This window comes from Acromyrmex echinatior, chromosome 2 (assembly GCF_024713525.1).
Source record: "Acromyrmex echinatior isolate Ae372 chromosome 2, ASM2471352v2, whole genome shotgun sequence".
Lineage (NCBI taxonomy): Eukaryota > Metazoa > Arthropoda > Insecta > Hymenoptera > Formicidae > Acromyrmex > Acromyrmex echinatior.
In genome coordinates this window covers 10,818,338-10,836,081 of record NC_141853.1, presented here as the reverse complement: position 1 = coordinate 10,836,081, position 17,744 = coordinate 10,818,338, and the positions used below count along the sequence as shown (strand labels likewise).

The 17,744-nt window shown below is 31.2% G+C and overlaps 3 protein-coding genes and 1 long non-coding RNA gene across 4 annotated transcripts in view; 2 read left to right on the top strand and 2 right to left on the bottom strand.

Moving 5' to 3' along the window:
• The window catches only part of Dgk (diacyl glycerol kinase 1), a 100,401-nt gene extending 95,234 nt beyond the window's left edge, over window positions 1-5,167 (top strand). The window contains exons 16-18 of the mRNA XM_011060484.2: window positions 257-458; window positions 582-763; window positions 1,365-5,167. Of these exons, the coding sequence (XP_011058786.1) occupies window positions 257-458; window positions 582-763; window positions 1,365-1,454 (474 nt within the window). The 3' untranslated portion in view covers window positions 1,455-5,167. The remainder of the gene's footprint in view (window positions 1-256; window positions 459-581; window positions 764-1,364) is intronic.
• On the bottom strand, window positions 4,419-5,905 carry LOC147910483 (uncharacterized). The gene is made up of 2 exons (XR_015548364.1): window positions 5,582-5,905; window positions 4,419-5,490 (listed from the first exon to the last, which is right to left on the bottom strand). It is a non-coding gene; the product is annotated as an uncharacterized LOC147910483 (long non-coding RNA).
• A 1,307-nt stretch (window positions 5,906-7,212) lies between these two features.
• Ge-1 (Enhancer of mRNA-decapping protein 4 homolog Ge-1) lies at window positions 7,213-13,385 on the top strand. Its single transcript, XM_011060483.2, has 9 exons — window positions 7,213-7,444; window positions 7,557-7,625; window positions 8,808-9,013; window positions 9,191-9,570; window positions 9,690-9,958; window positions 10,049-11,697; window positions 11,774-11,981; window positions 12,065-12,346; window positions 12,494-13,385. The coding sequence occupies exons 1-9, from the start codon at window positions 7,434-7,436 to the stop codon at window positions 12,681-12,683; spliced, it is 3,264 nt and encodes a 1,087-aa protein (XP_011058785.1). The 5' UTR covers window positions 7,213-7,433; the 3' UTR covers window positions 12,684-13,385.
• Window positions 13,386-15,325: 1,940 nt separating this feature from the next.
• On the bottom strand, window positions 15,326-17,647 carry LOC105148646 (rRNA-processing protein UTP23 homolog). The gene is made up of 3 exons (XM_011060482.2): window positions 17,407-17,647; window positions 17,066-17,298; window positions 15,326-15,838 (listed from the first exon to the last, which is right to left on the bottom strand). The coding sequence occupies exons 1-3, from the start codon at window positions 17,524-17,526 to the stop codon at window positions 15,427-15,429; spliced, it is 765 nt and encodes a 254-aa protein (XP_011058784.1). The 5' UTR covers window positions 17,527-17,647; the 3' UTR covers window positions 15,326-15,426.
• Between the last annotated feature and the right edge of the window lie 97 nt (window positions 17,648-17,744).

The following is a 17,744-nucleotide window of genomic DNA, read 5'->3' as shown; positions in this document are numbered from 1 at the left end:
TTAAAATTTCGTATAATATTTTTTAGTCAATATGATCCCTATATACCGTATATACGTGTATATGTAATTTCTTCATTTGGTTAATGGATCAGTATTTCGAATAGAGCTAAAATATTCAAATACCGAGCGCAGAGCAAGAATTAATCATCCACTTCCGTTCTAACATCGTCCTAAATACGTATAGTCAAATCCGTAATCAATCAGTTCAAAGGAATCAATGGAATTCGTGACTCTACATGCATTTCATCGATTGCAGTGCGACGGTACGCCTCTGGATTTAGCGCACGGTCCATCTCTGCAAGGAGTCGCATTGCTAAACATTCCTTTCACTCACGGAGGTTCGAACCTCTGGGGCGAACATCACACGCGGCACCGTCTTGGCAAGCGAAAAAAGCGACCCGACAAAGAACTCAGTACAAGCAGCTTCAATTCCGTAGATCTCACGGTCGCTATTCAAGGTGAGCTCAACGCGCGAAATAATTAATCTTCCAATATAATATTCTGCGCTTCGCAGAAAAACGTATGCAAATAGAATGCGAAGAAACGTTTAGTAATATTCAGTACTTACCCACTATCTGCAGACATCGGAGACAATCTGATCGAGGTAATTGGTCTGGAGAACTGTTTGCACATGGGTCAAGTGAAGACCGGACTCCGACATTCCGGCCGAAGGTTGGCCCAGTGTAGCAGCGTCACCATCATCACGAGCAAACGATTCCCCATGCAAATCGATGGCGAACCTTGGATGCAGGGTCCTTGCACGGTGAGCTGAAATAAAACAATAACATTTGAATATTTATTCAAATGTAATAAAAATTTTCGAATGAGCCAACTTTTTTCTTCAAGATTTTATCAAACATTTTGTTGGAAGAGAATGAAATATTCTTTTCTCTTTTTAAATTATGTCTTAATAAATATATAATTTTATACTAGATTATCAAGACGTTCTGTTTGATTTATATAAATGTTATTTAGAATAAATTCCTGTTCTCAAGTTCATACATATTACTGAAAAAAGTCTGGTAATAGCTATCAAATGTATTTTTAGCATATAATATTTTATAAATATTTAGTAAATATTAACATAATAGTCAGACGTTTGATAATAATTAAAAAAGTAAGATAATATTTAGAAAAAAGCTTTTAGCTAATTTTAGTTAAAATTATATTCGAACATTTGATTGAAATTATTTCACCAAAACTTTAGTAATTATCTAGATTTAATTATTATTACCAGATTTCTTTTCAGTATATTACATTGGAACATAATTAACACGTAATAATTATCTTCATATGTTGATATTGATGCTTCATATTTAAATTACAAATTAAATGGAAAAATTAAAAATATTTTTCCGGCACAGATTCGTATTACGCACAAAAATCAAGTACCGATGCTGATGGCACCACCGCCAGATAAGAGCAAGGGCTTCTTCCGATTCTTAAAGAGATGAACGCAGCAACTTTACACTTTTACCGAAGGAGGATGGATATTATCGAGTGAAAAGATCAATTCTGTCTTCACCCAGTCTTTGTCATTGTCTGGCACGTTTATTCCTCTTTATTACGGCGGAAATGTATCGGTTCCATCGTATATAGTCGCAGCTTCGATACACGTCTAAACGCGAAGAACATGAGCGTCAACGCGCCTTAGGTATTCTTGTGTACAGTATTTTTCAAAATAAACGAAATTTTATGTCCTAGTCTTAGATCACGCCAAGCGGTAGGCTCGACTATCTTAAGCCTTTTTAACGTTAGAAATTTTCAATCGTTTGTTTGCCCTTAACTGGTAAAATATGGACATCAAACGGAAAGATATCAATTCTCCATGTACGATACATACATAATAATTCTGTTGCTAAAGTTTAATGTCGTCTTTCAGCCAGGAATTCAATAGATTTAATTTACGAATTTATTTCAATTAAAGCATCTTTCAAATTTATCAAAAATAAAGCTCGTTGACACAAAGACGTCGTCTTTCCAGTTAAGGGTCAAATTATCTCGCGCAAGTATCAGTCGCACAGCGAGTGTTTTCACGTTGCGAGTTTTGAGTCTACCGCTTCTTACATATGCCACTCGACCGGCGCATGTAATTACGCAGCAAATAGACGACATATTAACACGGCGAATATTATGCGGCATCGTGCAAACGAGAGTGGAGTTGAAACCATTTCAACTTAATGCGGATGTGGATACGATTCTTTCACGATCTATCGCCGAATAATTAGCGTCTCTAGCGTAGAAGGATGGACAAAGCAGATGGACTGGACTGGTCGACATTTTCGCTTGATACGTGATATATTCCTAATTCTGGTTCTCCTTTGCACGAATCCGTCCGTCAAACACGAGTTACATACCTTCCTCAATTAACTCTATAGGTTTTTGTACCAAGGCTTAGCCGTAAATGCTTAATAAGGCATAAATCACTTATTTATTTATTTATCTGTATGATGTATTTATTTATTTATTTTTTTCGCGTACTTTATAAGCAATATATCATAAGCATATCAAATGCGATTGCGTAGTATGTTGTAATATTTGGTATAATATTCGCGATTATAATATTTGATTAAATATTTATTATCATGAAATGATGACGTCACTGTATATTATTTAACTGAATATTATTTAACCTTCGCGAATTATAACCGAATAGCGAATATACAATCTGCGTTTATATTATTTTGAATATTTATTGTTTTTGATAATTGTATATAATTATTATACTTTTTACATTCTCACACTTCACATTCATGTCTCTACACTCTTCGTGCCCATAAAGAATTATAACTGAATTTTTCTTGTATATTCATTAATATACGTTGTCTTAATACGTATATGAAATCGATATATTCTACCTATATTATTAATAATCTTACGCTGATCTGAATAATGGTTCCATATGCGTTTCTCTTCTTCTCTCTGCTATTGTTATTCCAATTTAAACTTTGTACATCAATGACGATCGATTCAATATTATTTTTTAAGATTTTCCGTAAACATTAAGGAAGAAAGTAGCCTCTTAATATAGCCATTAAATGTATCGTCTATTAAATCATAGATTCTATATTTCCGTGCACTTGTTAGACACATTTTGTTAGTACGATACAAAATCTGAGATATATCAATTTTAAATCTAATTGTAGTGAAATGAAATTATGTTTTTGTAATTATATATACATATATATATACGCAGCCAAAGAAATAATGTATACAATACAATTTAAAATCCCGCAGGGACCATCTCGATATATAAACGATAAAGATTTTAAATTTTCATATCTTCGTGCAGACTTCGAGATTTTAATCTTTTGTAATATTTAAACCGTCATTTTTGCGGCATCTCTCGCGGCTATTTAGATTTTACTTGCGTCAAATGTATTACGCGGAATAAATTGAAGAACAACGCGTCATTGACAATTAATTGATTCTAGAGCAACAAGTATTATAAGTGGAAGTTTTACATAGCATAGTTTACATTTATAATAATTCAAAGTACAATATTACACCTTCACTAGGTAGATGGTTTAGCTTACTCTCCACTCACTGATCACTCATGATCGTCATTGTTTTTGTATCGCAATTGCGCATATGATTTACGTGACGATTAACGCGGTCGATTAGTCGCTAGATAAATCGAAATACTACGCTTATAAACAAAAACTTGTAATCGATGAAGGAAAATGTTTTAATTTTCGAGTCGTTACCTACTAGCGAGCGAACTCTTAGAAAAATGAAAAACGAGAGTGAAAAAAATCGCCGCGGGGACATACAGGAGTCTATCCTTGCGGTTCTACGTCCCTTCGATCTGTGAATACTAACGGCACAATAACGACGATATTGTTTTTCTATTGGATTGGCGCAGTGTCTCAGTGTGCTTTGTCATTGTGTAACATTATATATGATACGAAAAGACCCAAAAATTACTCGTTATACGGCAGTACGGGAAAACGTAAGACATTCGCCACGAGAACCTATTGGAAATTTGAGAGCACAGCTTTACGACGATTGCTAATATTTGAGACGAAAGTCAGAAGGTAAAAACTATACTGTGTACTAACAATATTCCAAGAAGGACCTCGCCAAGTCTCCGGAACATTGTAGCGATTTCGTCGTAAAGAATGCGATTGTGAAGCGTGAGTCGGATGTAAAATTAGAATTTTATTAAATTAAGATTTGATTAAATAATAGGATTGCTATATCAATCCCTGCATAGTTTTGGCACAGAATAAAAATGAATAAACTGACTTCTCAATATGCAGAAAAAATACAAGTGACAAACATCTAATATTATACAATAATGACAACGACGAAATTGACATAGTTATGCAGATTATTTAATAGAATTACGTGCAGATAATTGTCACAAATAAGATCAGAATAAAAATTTGTTACCGACATAATAGTCGTTTGAACTAATAAGAAATTTCAAATAAGTTTTATTGTTTGACAAAAAATTCTTTATTTTTCATCTTTCTCGTTTTTTATCTTTTTCAAATAACAAAATCTTCTTTGTGGATTCTTATAAAAATAGATAATTTAAAAAGTTTTGTAGAAATTTATTTTGCAAAATTATAAATTATTTTCATTTACTTGGCTCATAAATCTCTTTAAATTTCTATATTTTTCTATTGCAAAGAGCAATTAATGCAAACAGTTTCAAATTACTTAATTCTTCGTCTGAAATTAAAAATTCAGTTTTACAAAACGAATTCCTGTAATTTTCCTTTAATCGCTTAATTCTCGCGTAACGGAAAAACGATCATTACTTTTGAGAAAATACCATTGTAAATAATTAAAAAATTATTAATTCGAATCTAATCCAATTTTTCCTTATATGAAAATAAGGACGTTTTAAATTATATATTGTTAATAATTATACAAAAATTGAATATTATTGGAGATACCATTACACAATCCGATTCACTTTTCCCCCTTCGCTTTTGATGAACATACGTGATCCAAAACAATGTTTGGCATACAGAACGTACTTGTTAAGCGCTGCTTAATTGTGGAGCGACATTAGCTGAATTTACTGCCATCTTTTTTTGGGTCTACGTACGTTTGAGCACTACTGCCATTTTCCAAAGGATAGACACATACGCGAATGAAAAGCCTGTCTATAGTGTAATATAACATAAGAAATAAAATGTAAATTTATCGCAAATTTATTTCCTTCCTATCAACAAGTTCCCGATCTTCCAGAATTTCAAATCGATTGTATGATGTATTTATGTTTCAGTTAATTTCAGAACGACGTAGTTTTATAATTGAATAAAAAGTAGGACAAAGACGAAATATCCATGCAATGCAATGTTTTACGTGAGCAACACGTATAAATAAAATTAGTTTTTTAGTTGCGTTTGAAGCTTAATATATAGACTCTCAATTCGATACATCTTCTTTATACATTTAAAATTATACTCACTCGGCTGCAGTTTCGCCGCGCCGCGCCGCGCAAAGAATTACTTCTATCATTGCGCCAACTACCTGAAATAAATAATAAACCCTTTTTAAAGTGCAAGAAAAGACGTCGAATCTGTAATAATCCATAATCGCTATATCAAGCAAAAAGAAATACCTCTTTCTGTGACGAAAATCGCATCAAAATCGTGTTCAACAACGCTGTTGTTCGCGCGCGCTACTCGCATGTCCGCCATTACGCGTCTCAATCGTCGCAAATGATTTCAAATTCTAAACGCGCGAGCTTCGTCGTGGCGGGAGAAGGAAGAGAAGGGGAGTAAAGTCCCTATAAAAAGTCGCGTAAATCTTGTATAAATTTTCATTGGCTTTGAAGTAAAATGGCGGAACTAATCATCGATGCTATTATATCCCCACTTTGAGTATCACGAACACGGTGATTTAGATTTAAAAAATTGTGAGAGTAGAATTTATGTTAAATTATATAATATTGACCAGTAGAATTTATGTTAAGTTTAATTAAATTAATAAAATAACATTTTCATTTAACAATACTTTTATTTTACAATAAAATGTCTTGCCAAACTGCTATATACTGGTAATTTTAAACGTCCATTTTGATAATTATATGATTGACAAAATTAGAATGTCACTTTCAATGCTTTTCTATCACTTAATATCTGTATTTTTTATATAATTTTAATTCAAAATCTTTATAATAATATATAGGCTTACCTATTTATAATTTTGATACATCTAAAATAATTTCATCATATTATTAATCAAAGCTTCTATGCTCTACGTTAGAGTCTGAGCACAAGAATTGTCGTAACACTTTCTTAGAGAGTTTTTAAGTTATAGACGTAAATAACGCACAAGCTCTCTTATAGAGAGTCTCTAGAGAGGGGGGGGGGGGCTGTTGAATGCAAACTTAAGGCCCTCCTGCGCACAATAGAAGGAATAAGGAATTTCGGAATAAAGAATAAACGATTTTGGCTACGATCCTTGATGCTACGAATGCTTCGAAGCATTTTTTGATTGGTCAGTTAAATTCTTTCTTCTGATTGGTCATTCAAAAATTTCGAAGCATTTGTAGCGTCAAGTGGACCGCACTCTTTAACCTATCAGAAATCGAATACATCAGAATACACAGGCTCGGTGTTTCATTTTTTGATAAATTTTACCTGTTAGATAAATCTGGCAATCTGTGATTCGATAATCTTGCTACTTACTCAACACGTAAAATTTACTAAAAAAGATGGAACAACCGGCGCACACAGTTTCTTAAAAGGGATCATCCCGTTTTCATGGATCCATCAAAAAAAGGCATTTCTAGCGCCTTAGTAAAATGTCAAGATGGCCGCTCTTCAGATTTCTCTGACTGCAGTCACTCATATAATGCTTGAGTTTTTCCACTGGATTAACCAATTAGAAGATTCTGTGTAGAACTAGCCATTCATCAACGACCAATCAGACGGGCACTCAAGTGAGTGAATGGCACTAACTGAATTCAAACAGCTGATAAGGTATTTTCAAGGTATTTCAAGAGCCACTTAAAGCCGTTTCAGTAATAAAAATTAACGTAATTAAAATTGACGCTTGATATTCGTGAACATGTGATTTTTTTTATTGTTAAAATGACTGGTTTGAAAAATGTACGGCTCGAAAAATGTACCTATACTTTAACAGGAATTGCCCACACTGGCATCCACTTTGTAGATGTAGGCTGTGTTCCAAAATTCACTGTCAGTGCTGAAAATGTATAGTACATGTAACGCAGACTGTAAATTTTCAGCGCTGGCAATGAATTTTGGAATACAGCCGTAGTTATACAAGTGGGTGTCTGGATGATGGCCGCCTGACGTTTCACTTTCGTTGAGATCTACTGAGTTCTCGCGTGTGCGTTGGTGCTTACCCGAGATCGTGGTGAATCGTGCCGGTGATGAGCGCTCAGCTGCTCGACTGATCCATTTAATCTTGAACGAGCGGTACGGCGAGAAACAACGGCATTTATGCCCGAGAGGTGAGAGAGATTGATCTCGTAATGCCATGGGGGCAGTTCAACGGCATCGCCGGCTGGGGTTAGGAATCGTCAACCCGGGTCGTACAAATCCGTAAATTCATTTGTTTTATAGAAACACAGCCGACGATATGAGTAAGTCCGGGGAGGACAACCTGAGACATCTCAACTTCCAGCAGACAGTGTAAGTTTCTTTGAGAGATCTTTTAGAGCTTTTGAACTTTTAGAGCTTTTAGGACCATGGTATGAAGTTTTGTGTCTCTAATTGTGACAAAAATAAAAATATTGTAATTGCCACTTTCCATTAAACTCTCGAGAAGACAAGTAGAACGTTAAAACCGAGCAACTAAAAAAATAAAAGACTTTTAATATTTATTAAATCGCAAAAAATATGATATTAATATATATGGATCAGATAACATAAATAATCTGTTTTATTTTTACATACTATAACTAAAATAAATTTGAACAAATTGCTTGTGTGTTTATAAAATTTATTTATGAATTTATGTTAAATAAATATTCTTTTATCTAATTTAATAAGTAATACTTTCACTTTCGACTCGTCTTATGTTTTTGATATCCTGTATGAGAGTTTAAGGTATATTACATTGATTAATATATTTCGATAAAATATCATGGTTCTACATATGCTTCTAGGGTATTCATAAGCTATGTTTACATCATGCATTGAAGCTGCTGCCTATAAAATAGATGTTTATCTTAAACAAAAACATCTATGGTATAGATGGACTAAGTGGTGTAAACATAACCATAGTCTGTTTTTATTTCAAGATTACCTTAAATAATACCTTGAGATATTAATATAATTTTGTGATTGGTTTATGACATTTTAAGACTTTACTTAAAATAATCTTAACTATAAGAACCCAACTATGAATACTGGTCTTAGATAGATTTCTTTAAGACTTAACTGGTATTCACAATTTGATCTTATTTTAATAGTGTCTTAAAATGCTAATACAACTTGATGGATATATTCTGCTCTTATTAGAAGACCATTTTAAGTAATATCTTAAAATACAATATGGCTCTCTGATTAATTCATGATATCTTTAGATTATACTTAAGATAATCTTAAATATAAGAATTTACTGTGAATATCGGCCAGTGATTGATTTATAACATTTTTAAGAATATATTTAAGGTGATCTTAAATAAGAATTATAAATATCAACTTGAAACAAGTTTCCATCCAAACATGTTTAGCATTTCTTTATTAATATATACTTTGTATTGCTTATTTGATATTTCTTTCTTTTTTATACTAATAATAAGGAAAGGAGATAACATGTAAGTTTTAATTTATACGAAGATTTTGATATGTAGCATTCTATTTCTACAGAGAGTTTAGTGGACAGGAGGATCAACATTCAGTGGGATTATGTAGCACAAATGTGACCATTATCCCTTCCCCTGGTGATCATAACCATGGTAGTTCTAAAGTGAAGTTGAAAAATATTGTTGACTTCACATGGGATCACCATCTTTACACAGGCCAGTTGTTGGCTGTTCATGTATCTGGAAAATATTTAGCTTATGGTTTAAAAGGTAATTTTTGTTAAGATTGAGGTTTGCTGTTTGCAATGGTTTTTTTTTGCAAATTGAAATGCTTTATACAATGTTTCAATAAAAAAGTTGATTTTATTTAATTAATTATACAACATATATTTATAGAAGCTATTCAAATCATCATACTTCTATTTAGATAAATTTTCCATCTTTTAGTTGGTACCGGTGGTGGGGTAGTCCGTGTTGTATACAAGGATTTAGAACATAGATCTCTGCTGCGAGGAATGCGTGGTGTTATTCAAGATCTTGCATTTGCTCATGTTGCAAATGCAATTCTTGCGTGTATCGATTATACAGGATCACTTTTTATACACACAATTGAACCTACACCGTCTGAATTATTATGTAGTTTAGTATTACAAGTAGACGCAGAAGATGTTTCTCCAACTAGTCACAGAGTGATCTGGTGCCCATACATCCCGGAGGAGGATGCTTCTGACGGAGATGAAGTATCAAAATTATTAGTCCTAACACGTGGTTCCAAGGTTGAATTGTGGTCTGTTGCAACAATAGCATCAAACTTTAGATCAGTAGAGGTATATAAACATATATTCCATAATTTTTGTTCATATGAAACATATAAACATATATTCCATAATTTTTGTCCATATGAAATATATATGATAAATAATTCTCAATTTCTTTTCTAAATAAGGCAACAGATCCAGGTGTTAAAGGAAGTGGTGGCATGATGGAAATTAATCAGCACTCGGGAAGTATTGTTGAAGTCGCCCTTAGTCCAGATGGCACTGCATTGGCAACGGCTAGTACAGATGGAGAAGTAAAATTCTTTCAAGTCTTCCTTCATAGTAATTCTCACAATGGCAATCCGCAACCACGTTGTTTACATCAATGGAGACCTCATGGAGGACGGCCCATTTCCTGTCTGTTTTTCCTTGATGATCATAAAAATTATCAACCTGAGTGAGTATTTTGAAAATACCAATTCGAGATGTGTATGTATATTTTTATTCGATAAATTGATTATAATTAAAAGAAATATTTATTTTTCAGTGTTCAATTTTGGAGATTTGCTGTGACGGGGTGTGACAATAATTCAGAACTAAAAGTATGGTCGTGCGAAATGTGGACTTGTTTACAAACAATCAAATTTGCTCCAAATCCTTCCACGGGCAAAATACCGGTACTAAAAGCAGGTTTAGATCTTGGTGCTGGATATCTGTTTCTATCGGATATATATAATAAAATTTTATATATATTAAGTCTTACGAAAGATAAAAATGAAGCGTTAGCTTGCATAAGCACGGTATCAGAGTTTCTCCTGCCATATCCAATTCTAAGTTTCGGAATTGTCGATGCTGATCAACGTAAAATACGGTCGACTGGCGAATCATTAGAAGATTTATGCGAAGAGATTGAGGAGAACGAGGAACAACTTGTTATTTACATGTATCTAGTCCAACCAAAGTCGTTACAAGAATGTCACATTGCTTTTAAACCTGCCTCACAAGCAAGTAGCAATTATCTTATAGATACACTTGCTCATGATACGCTGGAATATTCTGAAGATATGCCAGATATGGGAACCGTTACTCACAACGGTATGTCCGGAGAAAATTGTGAGGGAGAACGATCTTTATCTTCAGCAATTGAAACAACAATTAATCATAATACTGGTGGCTTAAACTTAATGACACCTGATGCATTCAGTTCACCTGCAAAAAAAGATAATAACGAATTGGAGTCTAATCCAGGAAGCCCAGATTTGAGGAAAGTCTTATCAAGTAGTCCTCTTGCACAAGCGGTGCAAGCTTTGAATGCATCTGACCCACCACTAGTAAAAAATGATATAGAAGAGCAAGCTCCTGCAAGTTGTGGAAGCAGTCCATCTAGAGAAGTAAGAGAAATCTTATCTCTTACTAAACCAGATGAAGAAACTGATATCGATGGCAAACCGGATATAAAAACGAATGCCGATGAAGATTGGTCTAATATCCCAATGGTCTTGCTTAAAGATGTTAGTGTGCATGCGATGCAAGAGTCTGAAGAATTTCCCGAAAATAATGAAAATAATGTGCAAAGGCAAAAGACAAAAGACCGAGTTGAACCGAAGACGTCGTCCCTTCCTACCGATGATCCTGGATTATCATGGCGAACAAACAACGATATTGAACTAAACAATAAATTGAAATCTATTTTAGATATAATTCAGGATCAGTGTCAAGAACTAAAAGAGTTACGTACAGAGGTTACTAGATTACGGCAAGAATCACCAGTATCCACGCGAATAGAATCGGCATTGGCGAGAATGTCTCAGCAGCAAAATGCGAACTTGGAACAAACTTTATATGATCAAATGACTCGTCAACATGAATTTCTAAATACATTTGAAACAACGATCAAAGATAAGATTGAAAGTACCTTACCGTGTATAGTTGAAGAAACAGTAAAGCCTTTGAAGCATCAAATGAGACTAGACGCAAATCAAATGGATGAACTCTTCCAGAAGAATATAAGTGAATTGATAAATAGTTCACATGTAAAAGATACTTTATCTTTGACAGCTGCAAATGCAGCAAAACCAGCTTTGGATGTTGCTTTTAAAGAAGCATTTACAACTGTCCTCTTACCTAATATGGAAAAGGTTTGCCAAATTATGTTTAAGCAAATCCAAGACGTCTTCATAAAAGGTACTCGCGAATGTAAGTAACTTATTCCATTAATATGAGGACAATTAAATATTTACTTGAATGTACTATGTAACATTTTTTTTTATAGATTTACAACATATCGATACAGTTATCGATAAACAGAATCAACGTCATAATGAGCAATTAAGCGAAACGTTATCAACATTAGTACGCGAAGAGGTACAAACTGAATTGAATAGAGTTTTAACGACGATGCAAGATAGTACTATACGAGCAGTTCGTGATTCTATACGAGAAAATCTAAATCAGCAACTTACAGAAATTTCTACTGCGCGGTAAGGATAAAACTGAAATTTAACATTGTTAAAAAAGTACTATCATGAAGATAATATTAAAACACTTTATTCTTGAAACCTAGATCAAGAGCTACAACCCCTGCTATACCTGTAACCGCTGTAGCTGATGCTCAATCACGTGTTATGTCTCTTCTTCAAAGAGGTCAACTAAACGCCGCTTTTCAACAGGCTTTGAGTGCAAGTGATTTGGGATTGGTAGTACTAGTGTGTGAAAAAACAGAGCCTTCAAGAGTATTTTCATGTACAGCACAAGGTTCACGATGCATTTTGCAACAACCCGTGATTCTTTCTCTCGTACAACAATTGTCTGCTGATTTAGGACATCGTACAGAATTGAAACACAGGTATTTATTATTTATACATAATTTATTATTTATTTATAATTTATATATAAATCATGAAAAAGATTGTATACCACACATTTGTAAATATTATAAAATATTTTAAATATATATTTTTTAAATATATGTATTTTTTAAATACTTTTTTAGGTGGCTGGAAGAAGCAATATTGAATTTAGATCCAAGTGATCCCGTAACACGAGAACATATGGGCACAGTGCTAATGACTTTACAAAATCAATTGGCTACATTTGTAGCAAGTAATCCGAATCATCGATCGACGAGCCGCATGAAAATGCTCGCTATGGCTACACGTGCATTATTAAGTCAGCATCCTTGACCATCACGTTTGTGAGATTATTCAAGTACATGATATAAGATTTTTTATGTTCTGTTTAAAGACTACTTTTGTCTAAAAGCAATATTAACAAAAGTCATGTTTAAGACTGTGTGTGGTAGTAATTTTCATATAGAATATACAGATACAGATGTATGCGAAGCCATTACCATTCACACTACTTTAACAAACATTTAGATTCAGTTTAGTTCTATTTAATAGATAACACACATGTATTTAATACGTCATAAATTTTCATTTATTTTTTATGGGCTTAAATGCTTTAATAAAATTTTTTAAATAGTTTTTACATAAGCTATATTTAAAAAATAAAATAAAAAATAAATTGAAATTTAAAAAACCGTAAGTTGAGCACAATGTTAACGATAGATTAGTATTAGAAAATGGTCAGTGCTAAGTCTAAAAAAAAATAATTTTTTAATTTCATACTGTTAAGTTCTGCATGAACAATGTTACATCCTACATGTGTGATGACTAAAAATAAATTTCACTTATAAGTTGATAGTAAAAATTACAAATATTTCTTCAAATTTTATAATCTCAACATAGTGCATGCATTTCATAAAATATACTTAATCATACTTGTATGAAAAAATGCGTCTGTAAAAATTTTTATTAAAACATCTAACTTTGAAAGATTTTGTCTTGATAATTGTTTAGAAATATAATTTTTTGACCGAAAAAGATTCTATTTTTGTGACTAGCAATTTGTGAACTAGAAAAAGTCTATATTGGAATAAATAAAAATAAGTGTCATGATAATTGTAATAATTCAACTGAATAAGATAAATGTGGAATTATTTTACTTACATATGATTTATATGATTGATTTCAAATATTTGTATCTAATAGAAAGAGATGATTATATTATTTAATTACATAGTGGTAGATCAATTTGTAAGCTGCTTATAAGAAGCGTAAAAATTATGAGGTCTTGATATGAAGACAAAGAACCATCATACATATCAAGGTCGCATTTTGAAAGCTTCAGCTTTTTTAATTTAAAATTTTTTATATTAAATTTCTCGTTTTTTCATTGTATATTATAATAAAGAATTAGATTTTTTTTGTCATTCACATTTAATTTTATAAAAATGTATACATACATATGTGTGGCGTGTATATATATATATATATATGTATATATATATATGTGTATATATATAATATATATATAATTATATATATATTATACGTATATATATTATACACATTTACATATATATTATATTACATATATATTACATATATATTATTAGGTGTTGGAATTAATTCGTAGCGTTTTACAAGTGATGGGAAGTACTTTCATTAATGTATTTTTTAATGTTCATGTGAAATAAATAACATTCTTTCATTAAAAAACGCTACGAATTAATTCCAACACCTAATATATGTTTTACATGGCATTATATGTCATATTATACATATAATATTTCATATATGTATAAATTTTTTTAAAAATAATTTTTTTTAAAGAAAAAGACAGTAACCCTCTAAAAATATAGATCTACCACTACTTAACTATGATTATCTAATAAATGTATACTATGATAATATAATAGTATTAAATATTGTCTGGAAGTTCTTAAACAGGGATTGTAAATAATATTGTATTACCTATATCGAAAAGATTATTTTCCAACATTTTTATAATTTCTATATATATATATATATGTGTACATATATATACATATATATGGAAATTCTTAATTCCAGATTCATGTGTTCAACTGTATGTTAAGATCTAAGACAATGACATTATATAACGTTATTTAACAATATCGTATTAAAGAATTAATATACATTTTTTTCTGAAATGAAGACTTTTTGTTATTTCTTTTTCTTAGTATTTTCGTATTTAAATGATATCAAATGTAATTAAAAATAGCGCGCGTCTATTTTTTCTTTGACGAAATTAAACACTATAAATTATTTAATCATTAAATAAAAATCATTTCGGTTATTTATAACAAAGTTTTATTAAAACAAAGTTGAAGAATTATGAAAAATTTTTCTATGAAAACTAAATATTTCAAGTTTAAAATGATCATAAAGGCCAACACACATAAGGAAATTTTAATCGTAATCTTAAGTCAATCAGCCACAATCAAAATTATGATTTCAGAATACACAACTACGAGAGTGTTTGTATTGGTCGATATATTTATGGTCTTATAGTTACAACTAAAATTTATTTATATATGATGATCTTAAGAAATGTCTATTTAAATCTTCATTCATTTAAATCATAAAAGTATATACAGGGTGTTTCTTTCTGAAGCTCACGAATCATATAGCGCTATCCCTGATAAAAAACTGAGTTGATGAAGTCCTCTACAATTTTCACAATGTTAATGAAATATTAATTTCTAAGGATTGCAGAATAAATGCATATTCGGCCGCCTAACCATTAACTATTACAAAAGTCGCAAAATGGTACAGAACTTTTCTGATAAAAAACTCAGCTTTTTATCAGAAATAGTATCATATGATGGGGAGACTTTAAGAAACTCTGTGTGTGTATATATACATGTGTGTGCGTGCGTGTATGTATACTTAGTAATGTTTTTAAATATATAATTATTTTTTCAAGTCAATAAGATATTGAATGAAAAACAAAAACATTTTGTTTTCTCAGTTTTTAATTTTTTAACGATTTTATTTTTTATATGTTGTATTCACAGAATACATGTTCAAAATTTACACGATTCACATGCATACAATTTTATGTACTATGTTTATTCTTCAATTCTGCTAGTAAAGCCTCTTTAATGTGTGGCGCTATTTTAATTTTTCTTCTTCTAATCTTGCTAGATTTTGTACCATTTTTCTTCAATATTGTTTCGGGTTTTTTCTTTTTTTTCAAACAACTAAGCGGATTTGGTCCTCCTTTTTTCCTTTTCTTCTTCAATTTAGTTTCTTTCTCTTCTAGCCCTGCTTGTTTTCGCAATACTTTTACATTTTCTTTTTCCCATATAGACATACCTAAACCTTTCTGCATAGCTTCAGCATGTTTACGGCTCGCCTCTGAAGGAGAGTCTAGTGTGGGTACTTTTCCATGTAAATAAATTAATGGAACTCCCGGAATTATCCTCAATTTATCCTGAAGTTCACGATCTTGCGTTGCAACAATATATCTATAAAAAGTATAGTTTTATTTTAAAAACATTTTTCCTAATACATGATCTTAATATATTAAATCATTTATTTATTAATATTGTATATTTGAGGAGGTACATATACTCAAAGTGACGAAAATATTATGAAATAATCTTTTATATACGTTAGCATATATAAAATAATCTTGGAAAATGTAACAAAAATTCATCAAATTAAAAAATATTTCACTCTTATATCAAAATAAATAGTTTACCTACAACTACGGTTCCCATTTCTCTGGATTTTGAAACAAAAATTCTGACTTTGACCAAATCTCTGGCTAACCGGTTAAAATTTCAGTGACTTCTTTTTAAGTCGATTTTCCTCCGGGTTTTTAAAAGATATTTTCTGCTAGCATGTGATCTAATCTTGTTTTTAAAAAACATTTTACAAAACAATTTCAATTTTGCCAATTTCAGAACTAGTTATCAACGGATACTGAAATTCTCACTGGAACACTGATTGAAACCGTGGCAACCGTATTTATAACATATTTAGCATAACTTTCTTATTTTCTCATTACTGCATTTTGAATACATGACAAATGTTCTAAAATCAGTTTCCTGATTCTTCTAATTGTTTCAGCAAAAACAGACTATAGAACACAACTAAATTTATTGTCTCTATATTGATAGTAATAAACAGATATATCTACTTAATAAACATATGTATGTTTAGCTTACAAAAATCATATTTTTTTAATTTAAATAAATTTAAACTTGTTTTTCAAAGAAATATCAAAGACTTAAAAAAATATAAAAATTGAAAGTCATTTTTCAATTTTTATATTTCTTAAATCTTTGATATTTCAATATTTTCTGAAAATTTGAAGTTTAAATTTATTGAAAGTAAAAAAAAAAAGATTTAATACAAGAGGTTTAATCCAATTAAAACCAACATTAGGTGAAAAAACACGTGTGTAAAAATTCTTTTATATTAATAATTCTAAACAAATGTTTTAACCCTCACTTTGAGTCCTCTTCAGTATATTTATGTCAATTTATATTTATGTAAAATAATGATCTTGCAATATAAAAGTCAATAAACTGTTACGCTTATACAAAAGTGTCCATATCAGTGAGGAAGTAGTCAAAGATAGTAAACAAAGAGAAGTCCATGAGTAAAATATAATATAATAAAGATATAATAAAACTCTAGGTATATATGTTTGTAACCTCCTAATACACTCTACGTACAATACATACCTTGCACTATTATCTTTTCCTATCATAGATAAAAAACATTTTGAACCATTTATTGGTTTCTTTTCATGTCCACATCTGTGTATAGCGTACTGTTTTACAATTTGCGTAGCACCATTAACTGCTGGAGAGAATATACTAAGTTTCTCAGTTTCTGAGATGATGCATGCTGTTGTTAGCAACTTTGTTTCAGACTGGAAGTACTTTGTTAGTTGTTCTTGTATGTTAAATTTGTTCTAAAAAATAATAAGGCACATATATATGGTGGATGAAATAAATTAAACATTAAATAAAACATTGTGAAATTTAAATAATAAACAGAAAATAACGCGAGTACAGCTAACCTGTAATGCTGCAAATGCAAATGTACCATCAATAAGGACTTGAAAAGGTTGATGAAATTTATAATTATTCACATAAAATCCAAGAGTCTTCCGGGCTTTTTTCACTCGCGAGGTCTTCATTTTAAAAAGGTAATTATAATTAAACTTTTTCAGAGATTGGACTTTGAGGCCTAATAATTTTTTCGTATTTATTCGCTCTATTGGACTAGAATTCACTAGAATCCAGTATCGCCAACATAGCAGATCTTTTTTTCTCTTTGTCCCTATATACACGTATATATTGGATCATCTAAAAAGTATCCGCGGTTTTTTGTCACTAGATGGTGTTGATGGTCAAC

What these genes read in the sequence shown, in the direction of transcription:
- Ge-1 (XM_011060483.2), top strand. An exon ending in CATAAAAATTATCAACCTGA is followed by an intron (nt 9,959 to 10,048) that starts GTGAGTATTTTG and finishes TTTATTTTTCAG; the next exon opens with TGTTCAATTTTGGAGATTTG. An exon ending in ACAGAAATTTCTACTGCGCG is followed by an intron (nt 11,982 to 12,064) that starts GTAAGGATAAAA and finishes CTTGAAACCTAG; the next exon opens with ATCAAGAGCTACAACCCCTG.
- LOC105148646 (XM_011060482.2), bottom strand. Translation starts at nt 17,526, where the DNA reads ATGAAGACCTCGCGAGTGAAAAAAGCCCGGAAGACTCTTGGATTTTAT. An exon ending in TTGCATTTGCAGCATTACAG is followed by an intron (nt 17,299 to 17,406) that starts GTTAGCTGTACT and finishes ATTATTTTTTAG; the next exon opens with AACAAATTTAACATACAAGA. An exon ending in GGAAAAGATAATAGTGCAAG is followed by an intron (nt 15,839 to 17,065) that starts GTATGTATTGTA and finishes TACTTTTTATAG; the next exon opens with ATATATTGTTGCAACGCAAG.